We start from the raw sequence: 18,559 nt of genomic DNA, 5'->3' as shown, positions 1-18,559 counted from the left end.
AAGAGTGCCAAACGACTCGGTTTCAGTTTTTTGGTTTAGCTTCGATTTGGTCCAGGATACCGTATGTACATTACCTCAAGATCAAATTGGTTTGTTTTTGTTCGGTTCATAAATTGAATTGGTGATTCGATTTAAATAGAAATAACCTTTTGAAATAAAATAAAATAATAATAATAATAATAATAGAAAGAAAATTATAAGCTCATGAAGGTAAGATCCCACAATGTCAAGCCCCGTCGTTTTTAACCTTTTTTACAATCTTGCAGTCTCGAACTTGGTACTTTTCAACCCTTTTACAATTTACATAGTTCGATAAAGAATCTGTTATAACTAATTTCACATAACTCAACAAAAGACATGTAGATCTGTTGCAGGTAAAGTTAAGGTTTGGTTCAATTTGATAAGATTTTTATAGGCTACATCTTATTTGATTCAATTCAAACTAACGATTTTAATCCAAAACCAAACTAAATAAAAAAGGTGTATAAATATTAGGGAGAACCATAGGCACAACACCTGCTTGCGTCAACATGATAAGGTATAATACTAGAGGGGCAAGAGTGATTCCAAAAGGAAAGAGAGAGAATTGTATCATGTGCTAGTTTGCGGTAAGTAGGCGGTGTGCCCAATCATTTCCCTGTTTAGGACAGGTGGACGGTGAGATGTTTATTGAATCCCTTTTTTTCCCACCCATCCCAATTGATCCACAGGTCTAAATAGACGATGCACTCGAAAAGAGGGGTTAAAACACTACAAGAAAAAACCGGACAAAACTCATTCACCCCTTTCTTCAACCTAATTTATTGAGGTGAATACTCCCAAGCTTCATATGAATGGCATCAATCATTCAATGGACTCAACAATGTGTGAAAATCGTCTGTAACCACTGCATTGGTCCAGTGAGCATTAGGTGGCTGGGAGCCCTTTGCACATGCTCAAATGCTCTCAGCCATCCAATGCTCACCACACCTCACTGTAGAGGATGTGGACTCAACAATGTGCGAAAATCGTCTACAACCACTACATTGGTACAGTAAGCATCAGATGGCTGGGAGCCCTTTGGGGCACGTGCTCTGATGCTCTCAGTCTTCCGATGCTCACCACACCTCAACGCTCACTGCAGAGAATGTGGACTCAGCAATGTGTGAAAATCGCCTGCAACCACTGCATTGGTGCAATGAGCATCAGATGGTTGGGAACCCTTTGCGACACATGCCCCAAAGCTCCCAGCCATTCGATGTTCACCGCACATCATCGCTCGCTACAGAGGATGTGAACCCCAAAGCAATCGATCCTCAATTTCAACCCTCACACAATGGCAAGTGTACTGCTAGAAAAGGACCTACCACCAGGAAAAGACCCTAGCACCAAATGAATCCACCTATAAAGAGCAACCTGATCCAAGGTGGACAGCCGTGGACATCAATTCAGAAGCACAATGGTGTCCTACAATCCCCACATATCTCTGATCAGTCGAGCTGATCCAACATCAGTTATATAAGAGATTTGGTATTAGTTGAATCGATTATGGATTCCATCAACTTGTAGCCTATTTACGGGGTTGAGTTCTCCCAAGCTTGTAACAAAACCAGATAATAGATAGATTGGGAATAGGGGTAGGGGTGGGGGTGAGGGTGTGGGTGGAGAATGAAAAATGAATTTTCATTTCTCGAGAAAAAAAAAATTTGCACCAATGAAGCACCAAAAGCTAGGGGAAAGTTTAGAAGACGAGCATAAAAACTGTTTCTGAAGAACAGACCTTTCTAACCATTATTATAATACCTACTTTGAAAGGGTTACCTACCTGTATGAGATCTACTATACCTAAATGTCCTCAAGATTTCGAGGATGAATTCAAAACCATCCTCACAAATAAATATAGCCAAAAAAAAAAATTCTTCTGACTGGAAAAAGAATACACTTCAAGTTCTCATAATCCTATCGATCACTTTTTCCAGCAACAACAACCTTCAGCTATTGATCCGTATAGAAACCTCTTCAATATGCAATTTGGGAAGAAGGTAAGCATTTTGAATGTTCGCAATTAAATCTTTGCAGGCTCAGATGCAGTGGGGGCAGGAGCTGGAGTAACACCACCGGTAGTTGGCCTGGAAACCGCAGCCAAACCCAATATCAATACTTAGTTAAAAAAAAAAAACATAAAATGAATAAAGAAGTCTGAGACACACAAATTTCAGTACTCCCGATGGCAACATTTAGTAGTTTGGATAACTGACTACACAACAGAAACAAACTTCAAAGAGTTGGGGTCCATGAATATATGCATCTATCGAGGAACTGGGCCCCTTTTTCAGGTGCCTAAAACAAATAAGGCGTGAAATGAATAAGGTAAAGGTTAGCAGGTTCTGCCTGTCCACCCATTACACAATGGAAACATACTTCAAGAAGACCAAATTTTGGTGCACAAGGGTGCATGGTTGTTCTCATTTTGAAATATGCATTAGAGAACCCAGCATGAAAAAAACATGACAGTAAGGAATGTTACTTGCACAGCCCCATGGAGCATTTAGGACAACAGTACTAGAACCTGTAGATATCACAAGGAAACTATGGCATAGCAAGGCAAGGCAAGGAAGGCAAGGGGCATGGCAGTGCTCCCATCATTTAACCTGCCACATGGCCACTTCTGCCATGAAATGACACGGTCCGTTTATGGAAAGACCCAACATGACAATACTCCCAAATCATGTTCAGTAATCAAATTTCAATGGAGCCAAAGAAACTGGCATAATATGCACGACACTTACAGCCCAACAAACACTTTGAAAGCATCGTAGATGCCCCATTGAGCTCCAGTAAGGGTTCCAATCATCACAATACGAAGAGGAAGGCCACGAGTAAAGAGACCCCACAGCCCTAGCTTCTTCACAGCCTGGACCAAAGAAAAATGTATTAAGGGAAAAATATAACTGGGAAAGCCGATGGAAAAAAATATAGAACCATATGGAATAACCAGGCTACAGCTGATACTCAGTACTCACATCACCCACAGTGGCCCCCTTGGCGTTGTTGAGGAAGGAGACAAGATTGTCAGCCGGATGAGAGACAACAGCACAAAAAACACCAGCAATATATCCACCAGCAAAGCTAATACCCAGCTGTAGATTTTTGCTGCACTGCTCCTTAGGAGTGGGGATGGCATGCTTGTAAATCATCTCTACAATGGTCTCAAAAGATGCAAACTTCATCATGGTGTCTGTAAACATTACGATTATCAGGCAGGCTCCTTGATAACAAAAACACTTCCAAAAAAATAAAAACTAGGAAGAAAACATAAATACAAATGCAATATTATTCTATCACACTGATTGAATTTAAGACCACACCTAAAACTCAAGTTTGAATTCCGATGACTCATGGGAATTCCAATTAGGTGGTGAGATTATGGGAGTTCAATCACATAAACTGGAAGGAGTTCTTAACTGACTATCCAACAAGACGTTTACGTCAGCCATAAGTGCTGCTACTTACATTGACAGCCATTTTTAGCCATCTCACGACCACCTGACATCAAGGTAACCTAAGGCCATAATGACTTGTATCAACAGCTCTGTGAACGGCGCCACCAGAATGCAGCTCCACTCAAAATAAGTTTTGAGGACACTTTGAAGTACAGCGTTCGAAATTTCGCCGAAATTCCCGAAATATTTCAGTTTCACAAGAAATGAAAACTAAATGCAAAATTTAACAAAAATTTTGAAATTTACCAAAATATTTCAGTTTTGGTAGAGAGCAAAATGGGAATGAAATCCAAAATTCGAACTTTTCTATAGTATTGAGGTTTCATGTATGCTAGTGTACAATCAACATGACCACGGATCATTTCCAAGATGTACCGCATGCAACACAACAAGCATAAAGCTGAAGAACAACTTTGAATGGTATGAACACAATAACCAACCTAAGATCCAGAAACTATCCAGTTCAGGTCACTCATAGATTGGGTAAAAGAGAATTAATCATATAATCGTAATGATTGAGCAAGTTTCCTTCATAGATTTGTTTTAATTTCACTTACCTTCCCTCCACCACCCCCCTCTTTCCCCCTTTCACTTCAAACCAGAAACCCAAAGTAAATCAACCATATTTGTGGGTTCAGTTGGGCAGGCAGGCATGACCTATACTATTAGTTTAGATCATTGTGATTGATTCTCAGGATACCCAAACCAGGAGATTTGTAAGAACAAATGGATCAGGATGGTTGGCACTAAATATATCACATGAAATAAGAAGCAAGCCAAGTCCAACCACTATTATGTTTCAATAATGCAAACCCAAAAATTCAAAATGAAACATAGTTTTTCCAACCTAAATGGAGAAACAAAAAATTCACAATATTCGAAGGATAAACCTAGGCTGCATGATAATTACTGGCACTGTGTACATAGATAAGAGCATTTGAAAATGGAGAACATGTACTCTGTCGAGTAAAATGAATAACATGAAGAATAAGAGATATTTTTCAGCTTACATGGAATCTGACGTCCCCAGAGTGGAACAAGCCCCTTGTACAACCTGTAAAAATGTCATGTGAGATAAAATAAAAACACATAAAATTCACCATCTATTCATTACTTAATAAAAAGTTCAAATCTATGTCTACAGAAGCATATGCATGTATAAATGAGTGAAGACCATAAGTCCATACCCAAGATATCCTTCGGATCTAACAAACTTGGGGAGCCCATCAGACAACCCCCTAGCAAACCCGGGCTGAGTTTGGACACGGACCTTCACTGCCTCCATAGGGCACAAGGCAACATCGGCAATCACTTCAGCAGATGCAGAACCAGCAAGGTAGATCAAGGTCTTGTACTTGGCTGCATTCTCGGGCCCAGCAAGGTCTGAGTAGTATTTCTTAAAGAATTCATAGAATCCAAACTTGCAGGCACCTTGCATACTATATCCAATCAGGGTTGGAGTCCAACCCCTGAAGAAACCTTTAACTCCCTGTTCTCTAAGCAAAACTCCAAAACCGGAACTGATGCTCTTGTACTTTGAGGGGTCAATCTGAGGAATTAACAACAATCATGGTTAATTAATACCCTTCCAATAGGTATAAAACAAACCTATCAAAAATCAAAATCCAGGATCAAAGAGTAGTGAATGAAACACACAAATTCATGAAATAGAGAAATAGGGGAAAAGAAGAAAGAACTCCAAGAGGAGTTCAACTTGCCACCTTTCCATCTGATATGACAGATCTGAAGCTTAAGATGAACAAGATAAAACTATAATAGGGTGAGCATATAAAATTCATACCGAATTGGTTAAACACAGATTCACAGCATAAGAAGATAAAACAGTAGCAATCAGAAGTTGTTCACCCCCTCTGCATGCAAAATCATTGTCAAACATGAAACCATGCCAACAAAGACATGATATTTTATTAAAATCTAAGATCTGACATACTAGAAATCCATTCCAAAACGAATAAGGTCATAGAGCAATCCATAACAAGTGATTCTACTTTAGTGGACGCCGTTCCATTTGAACTAGATTTTAAACGTAAAAATAAAAAGCAAGCAAGATGTCACAATGCAGTGTTTAAAGCAACTTAGAATATAAGAGAATAAAAACAGGGCATTTGAAAGTCAAAATAGCTTGCGCCACACCACGCAGAAAAATCTAGCAAACTGAACAAGAGAATATATGAAAAACGATGGATAAATATCAGACCTGCAATTTACAATTAACCAGATACAAAGGGCAGGGGATTTGAAAGCAAACATAGTATGCCATGCACCACTTCACGAACAGCAGAAAAAATATAACAAAAGGAAAAATCAGACCTGCATATTACACTTCACCAGATCCAAAGGAGTAACAGCCATATGAGTGAGACCACAGCTCAAGATTCCACCGGCGGTACAAGCAGCGTAGAAAGCCGGGGAATACATCTCGATCTTCCCGCGCTCGCTCGGAGCAGGAATGACGAAATTTTTCGAAATTCCGTTTGTGGATGGCAATGTCGAGCTCTTGTTCAGGTTGAGAAACTTCTCTAAATCTAGGGTCTTCTTCGACGAAGACGTAGAGTAGAGAAAGTTTGGTGCAAGAGACTGGCGAGCGTTTTCTGATAGAGCCATGAGGATTAGGGCTTCTGATTTACTCTCTGGAGACTCGAAGAGAAAGAAAAAAACACTACAGCAGGACTCTCTATAAGCGAAGTGGGATCTGAAGCTTCGAGTGGTGAAACAAGAGAAAGCGGAAATCCTGAATTCGAGAGAAAACCAAGGGTTCTCTCCCGATCTCTCACAGAGTCACTGTCCGACGACGGTAGTAAAGTAAACACTCCTCCGCTTTACTTATACGAGTTCTCGATACTTAAATGGCCTAAGCTTTTCACAAAATTACAAACCCTGACATCTTATTTTAATTTTGCGAGAAGGCTCTCTAACCCTAAGGAGCACACGGCACCTCCTCATATGGATTATTATATAATTATTTTTTAATAAAATAAAATTAATATAAAATTATTTTTTTATATTAAAATGTCCATTCCAGCTTGTTCTGAGAACCTCTTCCTTCAATTTTTAAGGAAAATGTATTCCACGTGCCATATGGGTTGAATGAAAAATTATAAGAAAATTTTAATGTGCGACATAAATGCACAAATGTAGTGAAAACTATAACCAAAATATTAGTTCACCGTCATGTGCATACTATATTAATATTTTTAAGAATAAAAGTTGACTTTACATGACCCTTCTTATAATGGTTCCCTAAGGCTTAAATGGTTAATTATATTTTCTTTTTGTGAAGAAATGGTTAATTATTTTTAGCCGTGATGATAGATTGATGTGAAAATTCTAATGGTTAGATGGAGAAGGCATGATTTCGATTATCAAATAATTAAAATTTATAACCTAATTTAACCAAATAATACACAAGTATCAAATACTTGGAACATCTAAATCATCCATCAATATTGTAGAAAGATGTTATGTGTTAACATGCGTCTCTAGTGCGAGTTTCTTCGCGATTAATCTATTACACAAGTTCAGTGTGACTACGTGTAATTGGGGTTTGCCTTGACTTGAACCATAAAGACAGGTTTGAGGGATTCCTTGTTAAAAAAAAAAAAAGTGTCAAATAGAAGCCCAATTTCCCTCATCCATAAAACATTGGGGAGTTGGGATAAGGGTTTGAAAAACTATGGATTGGATCGACCGATCTAGATTAGAATTGACGATTTTGATTTTGATTCATCCATTAACGAACAAATTCTATATGGGAAACTAGGGCTTAGAGTTTTAACTAGTTTCCACCAATTTTAGTGAATTTTAATATGATCTAGATCTAGATCTATATCCCATCTCTCGATTTTCAAATAATAGTTTAAAAAAATTATTAACTAGGTGAGAATATTTTTTGGTTTTTTTATGTATTGGTTTCTAGTTCAACTTGACATTATACTAATGCTTTGAAATAATAAAATATAAATGAATTGGAAATAAAGAAAAGACTAAAAGTTTTTCTACATCCACTTCTCCCGTACCAAGTGAGCTTGGATCTTATACATATGATATAGTAGAACAATATATAAGGATATTTTGACTACGTATTATCAGGGTCTTACATTTATAACCATTGATGGCTGTATTTTTCCTACATATATGATGCATGAAAACTTTCTCCATAAAAAAATTGCTATATTTAAATTAATTACTTATTTAAAAAATATTGTCTCAATTCATCTTACTCATTAGATGTTGGATGTGATATGAATACGAAGGATAAAGAATTAAGTATGACCAATTTCAATAAGATTTCATTCTTAAACAAATTTTTTTTTTTTAATAATTAAGATCACATATTTCATGTCCAAAACAAAACAATAAAAGCTACACACCAATTTTGAATTATAAGTTCTATAAAAAATAAAAAAAATAAAAAAGGTAATTTACAGTGTCACCCTCTGGAGAATGCCACAATTATAAGAACACCCTCTTTGTTTCATCAAATTAGACTCAAATCCCCTACCGTCAATCACCGTTAAGTTAAGAGATAAAATGACTATTATACCCTTTTCATTAAAACTCACTTTAACCCATTTCCTCTTCACCCCTGCCTATATATTCTCACCTCTATTTTTGTTTCCTTCTTCTAGATCGTAGGTAGCCTTGCCGATGCTGGTAGTGCAGAAGTTGGTGGTGGTGGCGAAGGGGGAGCCTTTGAGTTGTACTATGAAGATGGGGCTGGTTCGGGCCTTTGTTCGCTGCCTTCTAGCATGTCGGATTTCTTGATGGGATCAGGCTTTGATCGCCTACTAGATCAGTTTACCTAGATCGGATCAACAACAAAGTTGGGCCCAATGAGCAACCTTCGGCTTCCAAGGCTGCCATGGAGTCCATGCCCACAATTGAGATCGTTACCAGCCATGTTGTCACTAAATCCCACTGTGCCGTCTGTAATTTGATTAGTAAGACTCTCGGCTTGGAAGAGGTTATGTAAATATCAGATTAAATGAAGAAAGCAAAATAAAGATCTTGCGAGTATCTAGTAAAGACAATGCACCGGAGTGAGGGAATGCATTGTTGAGAACAAGTTCAGAATATTAAAATAATCTTATGGATGCAAGTGAAAGACAAGATGGAGGACAACTCCAAGCAACCCAGATTCTTAAACCCAATGATATTTACGGCGTATACATTTATACATGCATAATAAAAGAGATACTACTGGTAGCAAAGAAAAACAATGAATGTAGAAATCCAACTTTCCAAATTAGAAAAGGAAATTAGAAGACACGCCTACTATCAAGCAGCTTAAAAAAAATATACATAATTAAACACGGAGAGAAAGAAAGAGAAAGAAAGTACCCTTGAAAACAACCTTGAGTTTAATGGCATCATCGTAGGGTTGAGGAGGCATAGGAGGAACATTTAGACTCCACATATTCTTCTAATTTGTCCAAAAACTTTATTGCAGCAACCTCTCTTACATAGAACAACGAACAAACCCTCTCTCTCTCTCTCTCTCTCTCTCTCTCTCTCAAATCTCAATATAAACGCCAACTGCAAATTGCAACAACCACCAAAATTTTGGAATTGAGAAAATGTGAGCACCGCTGTGAACGATCGCCGGTAGAATAGGGACTTGGAAATATCTACCTGCCTAACTGGTTTCTTTAGAAATTTGAATTCAAAAAAGGATGAACGCTGTGATTGAAAATATGCTATCTACCTGGCTAACTGGTTTCGCCTGGTCACCACAAGGTCTTGCCGGTCGCCGTCCATCGCCACTACTATGAACGATCGCCGGTGGAATGGGGACCAATCTATCGATTTGGGGAATAGATTTGGGTGAAAGAAATAGTAACTTATTACAAGGGTATTTTAATTGTTTTATATTTAATAAGAGTATTTTGGTATTTAAAATAAAATATTATTACTCACATCAGAAAATATAGTATATTCTTTAATAATGATTAACGATAAGAGGTCTAAGTCTAATTTGGTGAAACAAAATTGATGTTCTTATAATTGTGACATTCTTTAGATAATGACGTTATAAATTACCCAAAAAAATAATGGTAGACTTATAATTCCTATACAAAGGAAGGGGCATTATAGAAGATGATTGTTCGGTAGCGGTCAGAGGCAAGAACCGTATATTCCACAACATCTTTCGCTTTTTTTGTTCACCTCTTGTTTTTGGTAACAGAATCATTTATATGGTTTCTATTTTGCGATGGATTCTCCACTTGGTAAGAAACAACCACGAAAGAGGCTGAGCCTGTGAGTGACGTTTGCCCTTTTTTCATGGGGATTTAAAAAGGGCATATGCCGAGGCTCGCTGGTCTTTTGGCAAGTCTTGGATCTCAGTGGTGTCCTCTTATACTCAACAATAAGATACACGTGGCAAATATATCATTCAATATGTAATCAAAGCCTACAGAAGGGCGGCACAAAATAAGACTACATCACAATTATATATATAGAAGAAAGAGCGTTATATTTTATTTTTAGTAAAAAGAAGAAAGAGATTTATTGAATTGAAGTACATGGTAAGACCGAAGCCTCCGAATTATATAGTTCTTGGAATCAAGGAGTCGAGATGGGTTAGACCGGCAGACACATAAGCAACAGTACCCTCCGAGTCGGAGAATTAGTAGAGTTATTGATCTCTCGACAAATATGAAATAAATTACATTCAATAAAGTAAGACAAATGGGCAATATTGTCAATGATGGGTAAGGCATCCAAAGGGGAGATGTAGATTGAGGGGTTCCTAATTAACTGAACCACCTCCAAATTGTAAGATTCCACAATGACCTTGTTCAGTCATTCACCAATGGAATGGAGCATAGCCATGCAGACTGAGAAAACTTCACCCTGGATAACTGAATCAAAAACAACTGATTCAAAGCATACAAGCTTGTAGACACTGAGGTGATCCCTGTCCAAGAAACCCAAGCCTTCAGGGGAAGACTTGAGACGGGGTATACGCAAGGTCTCTTCAATTGATATATGAAATGATAAATTTTATTAGTAGTGACGAGGCAAAATATGTCACATTTCTCAACATGGCTGAAGCATGTATGCAAACCTGAAAAGGACTGAGTCGCCACCTCGGCCTCCATCAGATGTGCTCCACCTCGGCCTCCATCGGGCCGTGCTCCACCTCGGCCTCCATCAAGCCGTGCTCCACCTCAGCCTCCATCAGGCCGTGCTACTGCCTCGGCCTCAATCATGCCGTGCTACTGCCTCGGCATCAATCATGCCGTGCTACTACCTCGGCATCCATCAGGCCATGCTGTCACCTCGGTCTCCATCATGCCGTGCTACTGCCTAGGCATCCATCAGGCCATGCTGTCACCTCGGTCTCCATCAGGCCGTGCACCACCTCGGCCTCCATCAGGCCGTGCTACTGCCTCGACCTCCATCAGGCCGTGCTACTTCCTCGGCCTCAATCATGCCGTGCTACTGCCTCGGCGTCCATCAGGTCGTGTTGTCACCTCGGCCTCCATCAAGCCATGCTATCACCTCGGCCTCCATCAGGCCATGCTGCCACCTCGACCTCCATCAGGGCGTGCTACTGCCTCGGCATCCATCAGGCCGTGCTGCCACCTCGGCCTCTATCGGGCCTTGCTGCCACCTCAGCCTCCGTCAGACCATGCTTCCACCTCGGCTTCCATCGGGCCGTGCTCCACCTCGGCCTCCATCAGGTCGTGTTGCTGCCTTGGCCTCCATCAGGCCATGCTGCTGCCTCAGCCTCAATCATGTCGTGCTACTGCCTCGGCATCTATCAGGCCGTGCTGTCACCTCGGTCTCCATCAGGCCGTGCTGCCACCTCGGCCTCCATCAGGCCGTGCTCCACCTCGGCCTCCATCTGGCCGTGCTGCTGCCTCGGCCTCAATCATGCCGTGCTACTGCCTCGACCTCCATCAGGCCATGCTATTACCTAGGGTTCCATCAGGCCGTGCTACTACCTCGGCTTCCATCAGGCTGTGCTGATACCTCGGCCTCCATCATGCAGTGCTCCACCTCGGCATCCATCACGTCGCACTGTTACCTCGGCCTCCATCTGGCCGAGCTGCCACCTCGGCCTGACGTCAACAACAAGGATTCCAGAAACGTGTTTTCGTCCACCCCTACATTCAAGGAACGTAGTCCCTATTCCGGATGACAGGACTCTATCCACTACACGTGATCATGACGTCACATGGTTGATCTTTCCTAGTTAAGAGGATAATATTCTGGGAATATTCCCAGAATCACAGAGCCACTCCCCTTGAGGACTCCACGCCAAAACAGGACTCTTCACAATCGTCTCCCACTTACCCTCCATCAGCAGCCTATAAATACCAAGGTAAGCCTCCATCACAAGGGATCGATTACTCACTTCTCATACTGTAAAGCTCTCTTGAGCATCTGTTGTGGAAAGGTCTAATTTAGGCATCGGAGAGTCCCCCGTCGGGTCTGCCCGGCTCTCCTTGTCATCTTATACGTGCAGGTTGGCCAAAGCACTAGGAACTGCAGGAGAGATAGTCCGGTCAAATTTTTTCGCATCAGATTAGCGTCGTCTGTGGGAAACTGTTACAAAAAGTCACCTTGGAACAATGCAATTAAGGAGTGAGAATGTTGTTTCTTGAACGACAACGCGTGCGAGATCCACTCGGGAAGTACCACTTGGACATTCCCATTCGCCACCAGTGGCAGGGCAGGAAAACATCCCGGCAGAGACCCCTCTAGAAGGCCCCCAGCAAACAGGCTTAGCTAGCGTGGGTATAGTACGGTTAATAATCGAGTCGGTTAGTCTCGGGCTTTAATCGGGCCATCATAAACGGGTCTTAATAAGGCTATAGACCTATTTAACTTTAAACGGGCTTTAAACGGGTCTTCTTTTAAATTGATCTATTAAATGTACTTGAAGAAGAATACCAATAAAATGAGGCAAATAATGGCATAGTGAATAAAAATATCACATAGTTAAAATGGATTAAGCCAAAGATGGGAGAAGCAACTAAGTTACTAAGGTACTTGATCTTTAACCCACGAAACTCAAATCAATTAAACTATGCCTATACAACCCAAGTTTAAGATTCAAATCAATTAAACTATGCATATAAAAGATGAATGTTCATATAACAATTATCATCATCTCAATTGTACATATCACATAGCCTTAGCACTAAATACAAATAGTATTAATTTTTTTTTTTAAATACAAGTACTATTAAAGGGGTCAGGCACAGTCAGACTTAAAGGAGTCGGTTCAAATTGGGCTTGTAAATGTGTCAGGCTGGTCAGGGACCCGTCGAGCTAGGTGGTTGCATCGTGTACTACCTGTTTATGACACATTTATTAATCAAGCCGGTCTAGGTCGGGCCATAAAGTGTCGGGCTCTGTTAGGCCTACCGGTGCAAACTTGGAATTGATACCCCTACCTTGTACATATCTTGACAAAGCTACTCAAAATCAATTGGCAAGAGGTGAGCTATTATATTTAAGGGAAATTTACATCCACCACCTCTCAGATTTGTCCCAATTAAATCATCCCCCCTCTCGTTTCATTTTTTACATTTAAACCCAAAAACATGACACCGTTACATTGGTTTGAATTTTTTCCCGTTAACTTTAACCAAATTTTAAAAATCCCCAAAATACCCTTGTTTTTACCCTTCCACCTATAAATCAATTTGGGGCTTAGGGTTTAAAACCAGTCTCTGCAATTCCTCACCAATACACTCCGACGAACGGAAGTTGTTCTGGCAATGGCACGTTGCTAACCAGCGTTCAGCTTCCCGAGACCATTTGAAAGAACCTAGGTGGACGTCTCGTGGGTTTGGCATGGACCGATGATCAGACTCTAGACTGTGTCGTTTAGGACGACACAGTGTAATGTTACACAATCTAAGCAGAGCTCCAAGAACTAAACATCTCCATGGGTAAGGAGTGTGAGCAAAATGTGGTTGAGTGCGTGTTTTGGGGGAATGGAATGGTTTGTATCACCGAAGGGTACCATATTTCCTGATTCCTAATTTCAATAATCCAAAGCCATGTAAGATTGCCGAGATGGTGATTGAAGAGTTTGTATGGTGGTGATTGACCCGCAGTATACGATATCAGGGAATGCGGAGGTTCTTCTTGTGATAAATGATCAGGTTTTGCTTGTTGAAGAGGAATCGATTCAGCAGCTTGGGGATTGGGGGGGTCCGTTGCAAATAATGGTGGTGTCACAGAATGGGAAGTTGATTGTTTCGTTTACGCATGATGGGTGGCTTCTGGTCGTCTCTACTGACTTATCAAATATCACTTTTGAGTATAATTGCGAGGTCAGTTTTGATTTTTTTTTCGCAAAAAAATAGAACGAGATACCCCTGAAGAGTGAAAACTTGCATTTTGATCATTGGATTGTAACTCCACTGAATCTTGTTCAATGGGATACTATGGTAACTCTTTGTAATATTCCACATAATTTTTATCCGTATATTCGATGACGACTTAAATTTTATAGCAATTCAGTGCTGAACTGGAGAAAGAATGTTGAACTTATTCATGCTTCAAACATGTTTTTTTTTTTTTTTTTTGCAAAATTGCCTTTCTCTTTGTCACTTTTATTTTATAAGGTTTTGTTTTTTTCTTCTTTTCCTTGAGGAATAGTGGAGAAACACAGAAACGCATTACTCTATTTTGCCAGGAATCACAGTCCCTCCTTCGCCGGAACTACCTACAATCAGCAATGTGTCATCGTCGGAACAATTTCTTCATCGGGAATCATAGTCCCTCTTTCACCCGAACTACCTACAGTCAGCAACGTGTCATCGCCACAACAATTTCTGTTTTCTGGAGTGAATCGCATAGTAGGTTGAAAGGTAAAAAGAAGGGTATTTTGGGACTTTAAAAAAATTGGTTCAAGTTAACGGAAAAAAACTCAAAACAATGTAACGGTGTCAGGTTTTTGGGTTTAAATGTAAAAAATGAAACGAGAGGGGGGATGATGTAATTTGGGCAAACGCGAGGGGTGGTGGATGTAAATTTTCCTATATTTAATGATTATAAATTTCAATTAATAATTAAAAAGAAAAAGTAAGACCATTCCATTTCGACAAAAGATCCACACTCGAGCTCCATAGTTTTGGGTTTGTCATGATTTTTCTGCCCCAGAGATAAAGGATTGAAATAAACCAAATAAAATGTAATTGTACAATCGAACTGAGCCAAATTTAAATCATACTAATTCGAACAGTCATGTGTCTTGTTGTGTTGTGTGAAATTATCAATTGTAGGTTTTTTTGTTGAATTGTAAAAAAATAGTTGAAAAATAATAGATTTGACATAGTGGGGTTAGATCTTCATGAGATTGTTATTTCCTTCACAACTTTATTTGCTTCAATATTTTTTCCATTTCAATCAAATTTAAACCATATTATCAAGATCAAATGAAATCGAATTAATTTGGTTCAATTTCGACTTCAAAATTAAGAAAATTATTCAACTTCGATTTATAAATAATCTGAACCGACCCGAAAACAAACCTAAAGAAACAAAACTGAACCCATTGATACCTTACCTAGATTATTACAGTAATGGTAAAGTTTTCCCCTTTTCTTCTACTTGTTTCCATGTCCAATAAAACCAGATGCTTGATTAGAACGCGCCAATGCCTTACAAGTAACTGGGAGGAACCCCATTAATGAAAAGGTGCTTCATGTGGGTTGGGCCAAGAATGGCTTCCCTTTCTTAAAGTCTTGGACCTTCCGTGTCTTCTACGCGGTAGCTTGATCTCTGTACGTACAGCGCCTCCATTTTCTTCCTCTGTTTCTTATCATGTGGAAGAAAGAATGACAATTTTGGAATGATTTTATAGGCCACATTCTAGACAGTGGAGGAGGTTTCTGATACTGGGAAAGAAGCAATTGGCATCGTCTGAAACCGCGGTGATGGCTGGGGCACAATAATAGCTCGTTCTAAATAGCATTCTTATCCTATGATAACAATGTATTCTACATTATGAGAATACAGTTCTAAGAATCCACACCAAATATGGATTTTTTTTTTCTCCCTTCATTATTGGTGATTTGATCATATGATTGGACTATGTACGTGGCAGGTGAATGGCATGGTTATCTTTCACCCCTCTGAAGATGCATATATGTTTTTTTTTTGTATTTTAAGCATATATATTGTTAGTGTACGATGTCTTGTATTCCATTGTAATTTAATATAGGGAGTACTAGTGCAGATGCCCCAACTCGAATTTTTTATTTAAAGGCAGTTTTATACTTTCCGGAGTAGGGTTTTTCGCTATATATTTGTAGTGATTTTTTTATTTATTTATCTATAATGCAAGCAATACTGAAAGGTGTAATGACGAGTGTTGTAACTAGGGATGTCGATCGGTCGATCCGGCTTGGTTTCGGTCCGGGTTGAGTCGATTTCGGTGTGGGAAAGCTGAAACCGAACCAATAAGGAAATTTCGGTTTCGATGCGGTTTGGTTTTGGTTTGTCTTCGGTTTCTTAAATCGATTTGTAACCCGGTTGGTTTTGATTTTTGGTCCAGTTTGGATTCGACTTTCATACATACAAAACTATGCAAGTTTTGCTTTTTTTAATGAATTTTGGACTGTTTCGGTTTCTTATTGGTTTGGTTTTAGTTTCGGTTCGGATTTTGAGCCTGTTTCGGTTTGGTTTCGGGTTCATTCGGTTTTCGGTGTGATTCGGTTTGGTTTTGGGGTTGTAATACTCCAAACCGAACTGAACCAATAAGGCTTTGGTTCGGTTCGATCCGTGTTGTTATCGGTTTGTTCCGACCAATTTTACTGGTTCGGTTTATGAATTGACACCCCTAGTTGTAACCCTATTCTCCATTGATAGTGGAAAAAAATCTCATCTCACCGTGGACGTCGGCAATCTTGCCAAACCTTGTAAATCCACGTGCATTGTTTGTCTTTGTTTTTCCATCTGCATCGTTTTTAGGGTTACATTTCTATGATATATATCTATTCAGTTAATAATTATTATTTGACTAAAGATTATATTGTAATTACTAATTAAGAAAAAAAGGTAAGGGTTGATGTTTGATTATTTTTATATTTATGAATATAAATCAACTTGTTATCATCAAAGTCGTGAACTAAAAAAATTTGTATCCTTATTTTTCTTCCGATTGTCTTATTCCTAACAATTTATTTAATGCAAAGATAAAAAAAAAAAATTGATTTGGTCGGTCAGTTTTATTTATTTATTATTATTATTATATATATATATATATATTTTTTTATAATGATTTTACCCTTTATAAATTTACAATACCCTACAAGGTAAGACTTAAAGGCAGATATATCTTCTATACTCATAGGATAACGGTAAAGAAACCCCATACTTAGATGATAGTGGTAAGATCACTAAGGGTGTTAATTGGTTTTGTTTCGGTTTAAACGGTGCGAATCGGTTCGCTTCACATTTATTTAACTAAAACCAAAACTGCACCATTTACTAAACAGTTTCACTTTATGAAACCGTGACCGTCTAGTAAACGGTTTTGGTTTTCATGGTTTCTAAATGGTGTCCGTTCACTGTTTTAAACGATTTCGATTTTGGTTTATTCCATACCGTATGTAAAATGATTCACAATCGATTTGTTATAACTTGCAACCATCTCTAAACTGAAGATCATATGCTTATCCAAAAATAATTGACAACCACAAATAAGAGATTCTGTATTAACGATGGTATGTCTTAATTTGATAATTTAGTGCTATATCTTTGCGTGATCATTCTCAAGCATATAGAATTAATATCGTACAACATCCAAAATCAGCATTCTATAACATAAAATATAAAAATGGCAGGTGGTTCAGCCAAAACACCCCATCTGTGATAACATATAGTAACATATATGGATTATAAGTTCATGATCTAAAGCCTAAACTTGAACTGAATTGTAATAAATCATACTAAAGCAGGATGGACACTTAATTTAATTGTTATACGGATTACTACTCTTGCTTTATTTAATTGTTATACGGATTAATTGGATCTGTAAACGGTTTTAAACAGTTTGGTCTAAACAGTTTCAATTAGGTTTGAAACCAACGGGTTCCTTGTTGAAATTGACCTGACTTATTTGACTAATCAACCTGAAATTTGAAATTATAATCACATCATTTACTAAACAGTTGTACGATTTTACATAAACAGATTAATTCGATTTCGATAAACGAATTGAGTTATATATTCACATACTTAAAAGTCACTGTCCGAACCACACCCAACCGTACGGAATAGGATCCACTGAATAGTGCCGAATTATTATCCTCTCGTAACTTTTTTTATTGGGAACAGTTTCCCCACATTGCCGACAACCTACGGCTGGAATTGGTGAGCGAACATCGAATCGGAATTTCCCTCAAATTTCACTTTAAAATCGGAATAGAATGGGTTGAATCGGTCGATTCCTATTAAAATCTATGTGACTGATCTTGATCTTGATTCTGATTAATCCAGTTTGATCAATTGTACCGGATCACGAGGTTTAAGATCTGAAGGGTCGATCCGATTTCGATCTAATAGATCCATAGGGACCGGTGTGATCCCTGATTCTAAGTTTAAAATTGATGTGTAGTGTACTTTGGGATGCGGTAGTCAAACAGAAAAGATGCGCATCTGAGGGTCCATGTTAATAGACAAAGATCCACTGTCAGTGAGATCCCGATCTGACATTCACCGTATCGTTAGTATCCTGCACAAGATGTTGGTAATGATTGTTCATGGATTTTAAAAGGAGAACCCAGTAAATGTCATAGCGTCATACTCCACCTCCGATCGGGTTTGTAGCGAATTGCATCAGACGTGATCGGACGTTGTGGTTGTAGAAATAAGTGCCCATCAGCCTCTCCTTCAATTGACCTACAAAAGCCTATTCCTTTTTCTAGCAAAAAAAAAAAAACCCTATTCCTTTTTGAACTCTAGAATTCTGGCTTTGAACTGTAATCCGTATCTTTCCTAAACGGATAGATTTCCGCTTACTAGAATTCATTTCAAGGATCGATGACGTGTACGGCTAAGATGTGTTTCTGGCATTTAAAATC

The 18,559-nt window shown here is 38.9% G+C and overlaps 1 protein-coding gene across 1 annotated transcript; it reads right to left on the bottom strand.

The window, feature by feature from the left end:
* Positions 1-1,697: 1,697 nt before the first annotated feature.
* Positions 1,698-6,311, bottom strand: LOC122058399 (mitochondrial phosphate carrier protein 3, mitochondrial-like). Its single transcript, XM_042621073.1, has 6 exons — positions 5,814-6,311; positions 4,670-5,031; positions 4,493-4,536; positions 3,003-3,217; positions 2,769-2,893; positions 1,698-2,108 (listed from the first exon to the last, which is right to left on the bottom strand). Exons 1-6 carry the CDS (start codon positions 6,105-6,107, stop codon positions 2,045-2,047), a joined length of 1,104 nt encoding a protein of 367 aa, XP_042477007.1. The 5' UTR covers positions 6,108-6,311; the 3' UTR covers positions 1,698-2,044.
* Positions 6,312-18,559: the final 12,248 nt, after the last annotated feature.

This window comes from Macadamia integrifolia, chromosome 12 (genome assembly GCF_013358625.1).
Source record: "Macadamia integrifolia cultivar HAES 741 chromosome 12, SCU_Mint_v3, whole genome shotgun sequence".
Classification (NCBI taxonomy): domain Eukaryota; kingdom Viridiplantae; phylum Streptophyta; class Magnoliopsida; order Proteales; family Proteaceae; genus Macadamia; species Macadamia integrifolia.
Note: the sequence above shows the minus strand (reverse complement) of the source record. Positions and strands in the feature narration are given on the sequence as shown.

Bases quoted from the DNA above. Each gene is read 5' to 3' on its own strand.
- LOC122058399 (XM_042621073.1), bottom strand. From the start codon at position 6,107: ATGGCTCTATCAGAAAACGCTCGCCAGTCTCTTGCACCAAACTTTCTC. The intron at 3,218-4,492 runs GTAAGCTGAAAA...TAATGTTTACAG, and splicing joins CTGGGGACGTCAGATTCCAT to ACACCATGATGAAGTTTGCA. The intron at 2,109-2,768 runs GTAAGTGTCGTG...TGCGGTTTCCAG, and splicing joins TTCAAAGTGTTTGTTGGGCT to GCCAACTACCGGTGGTGTTA.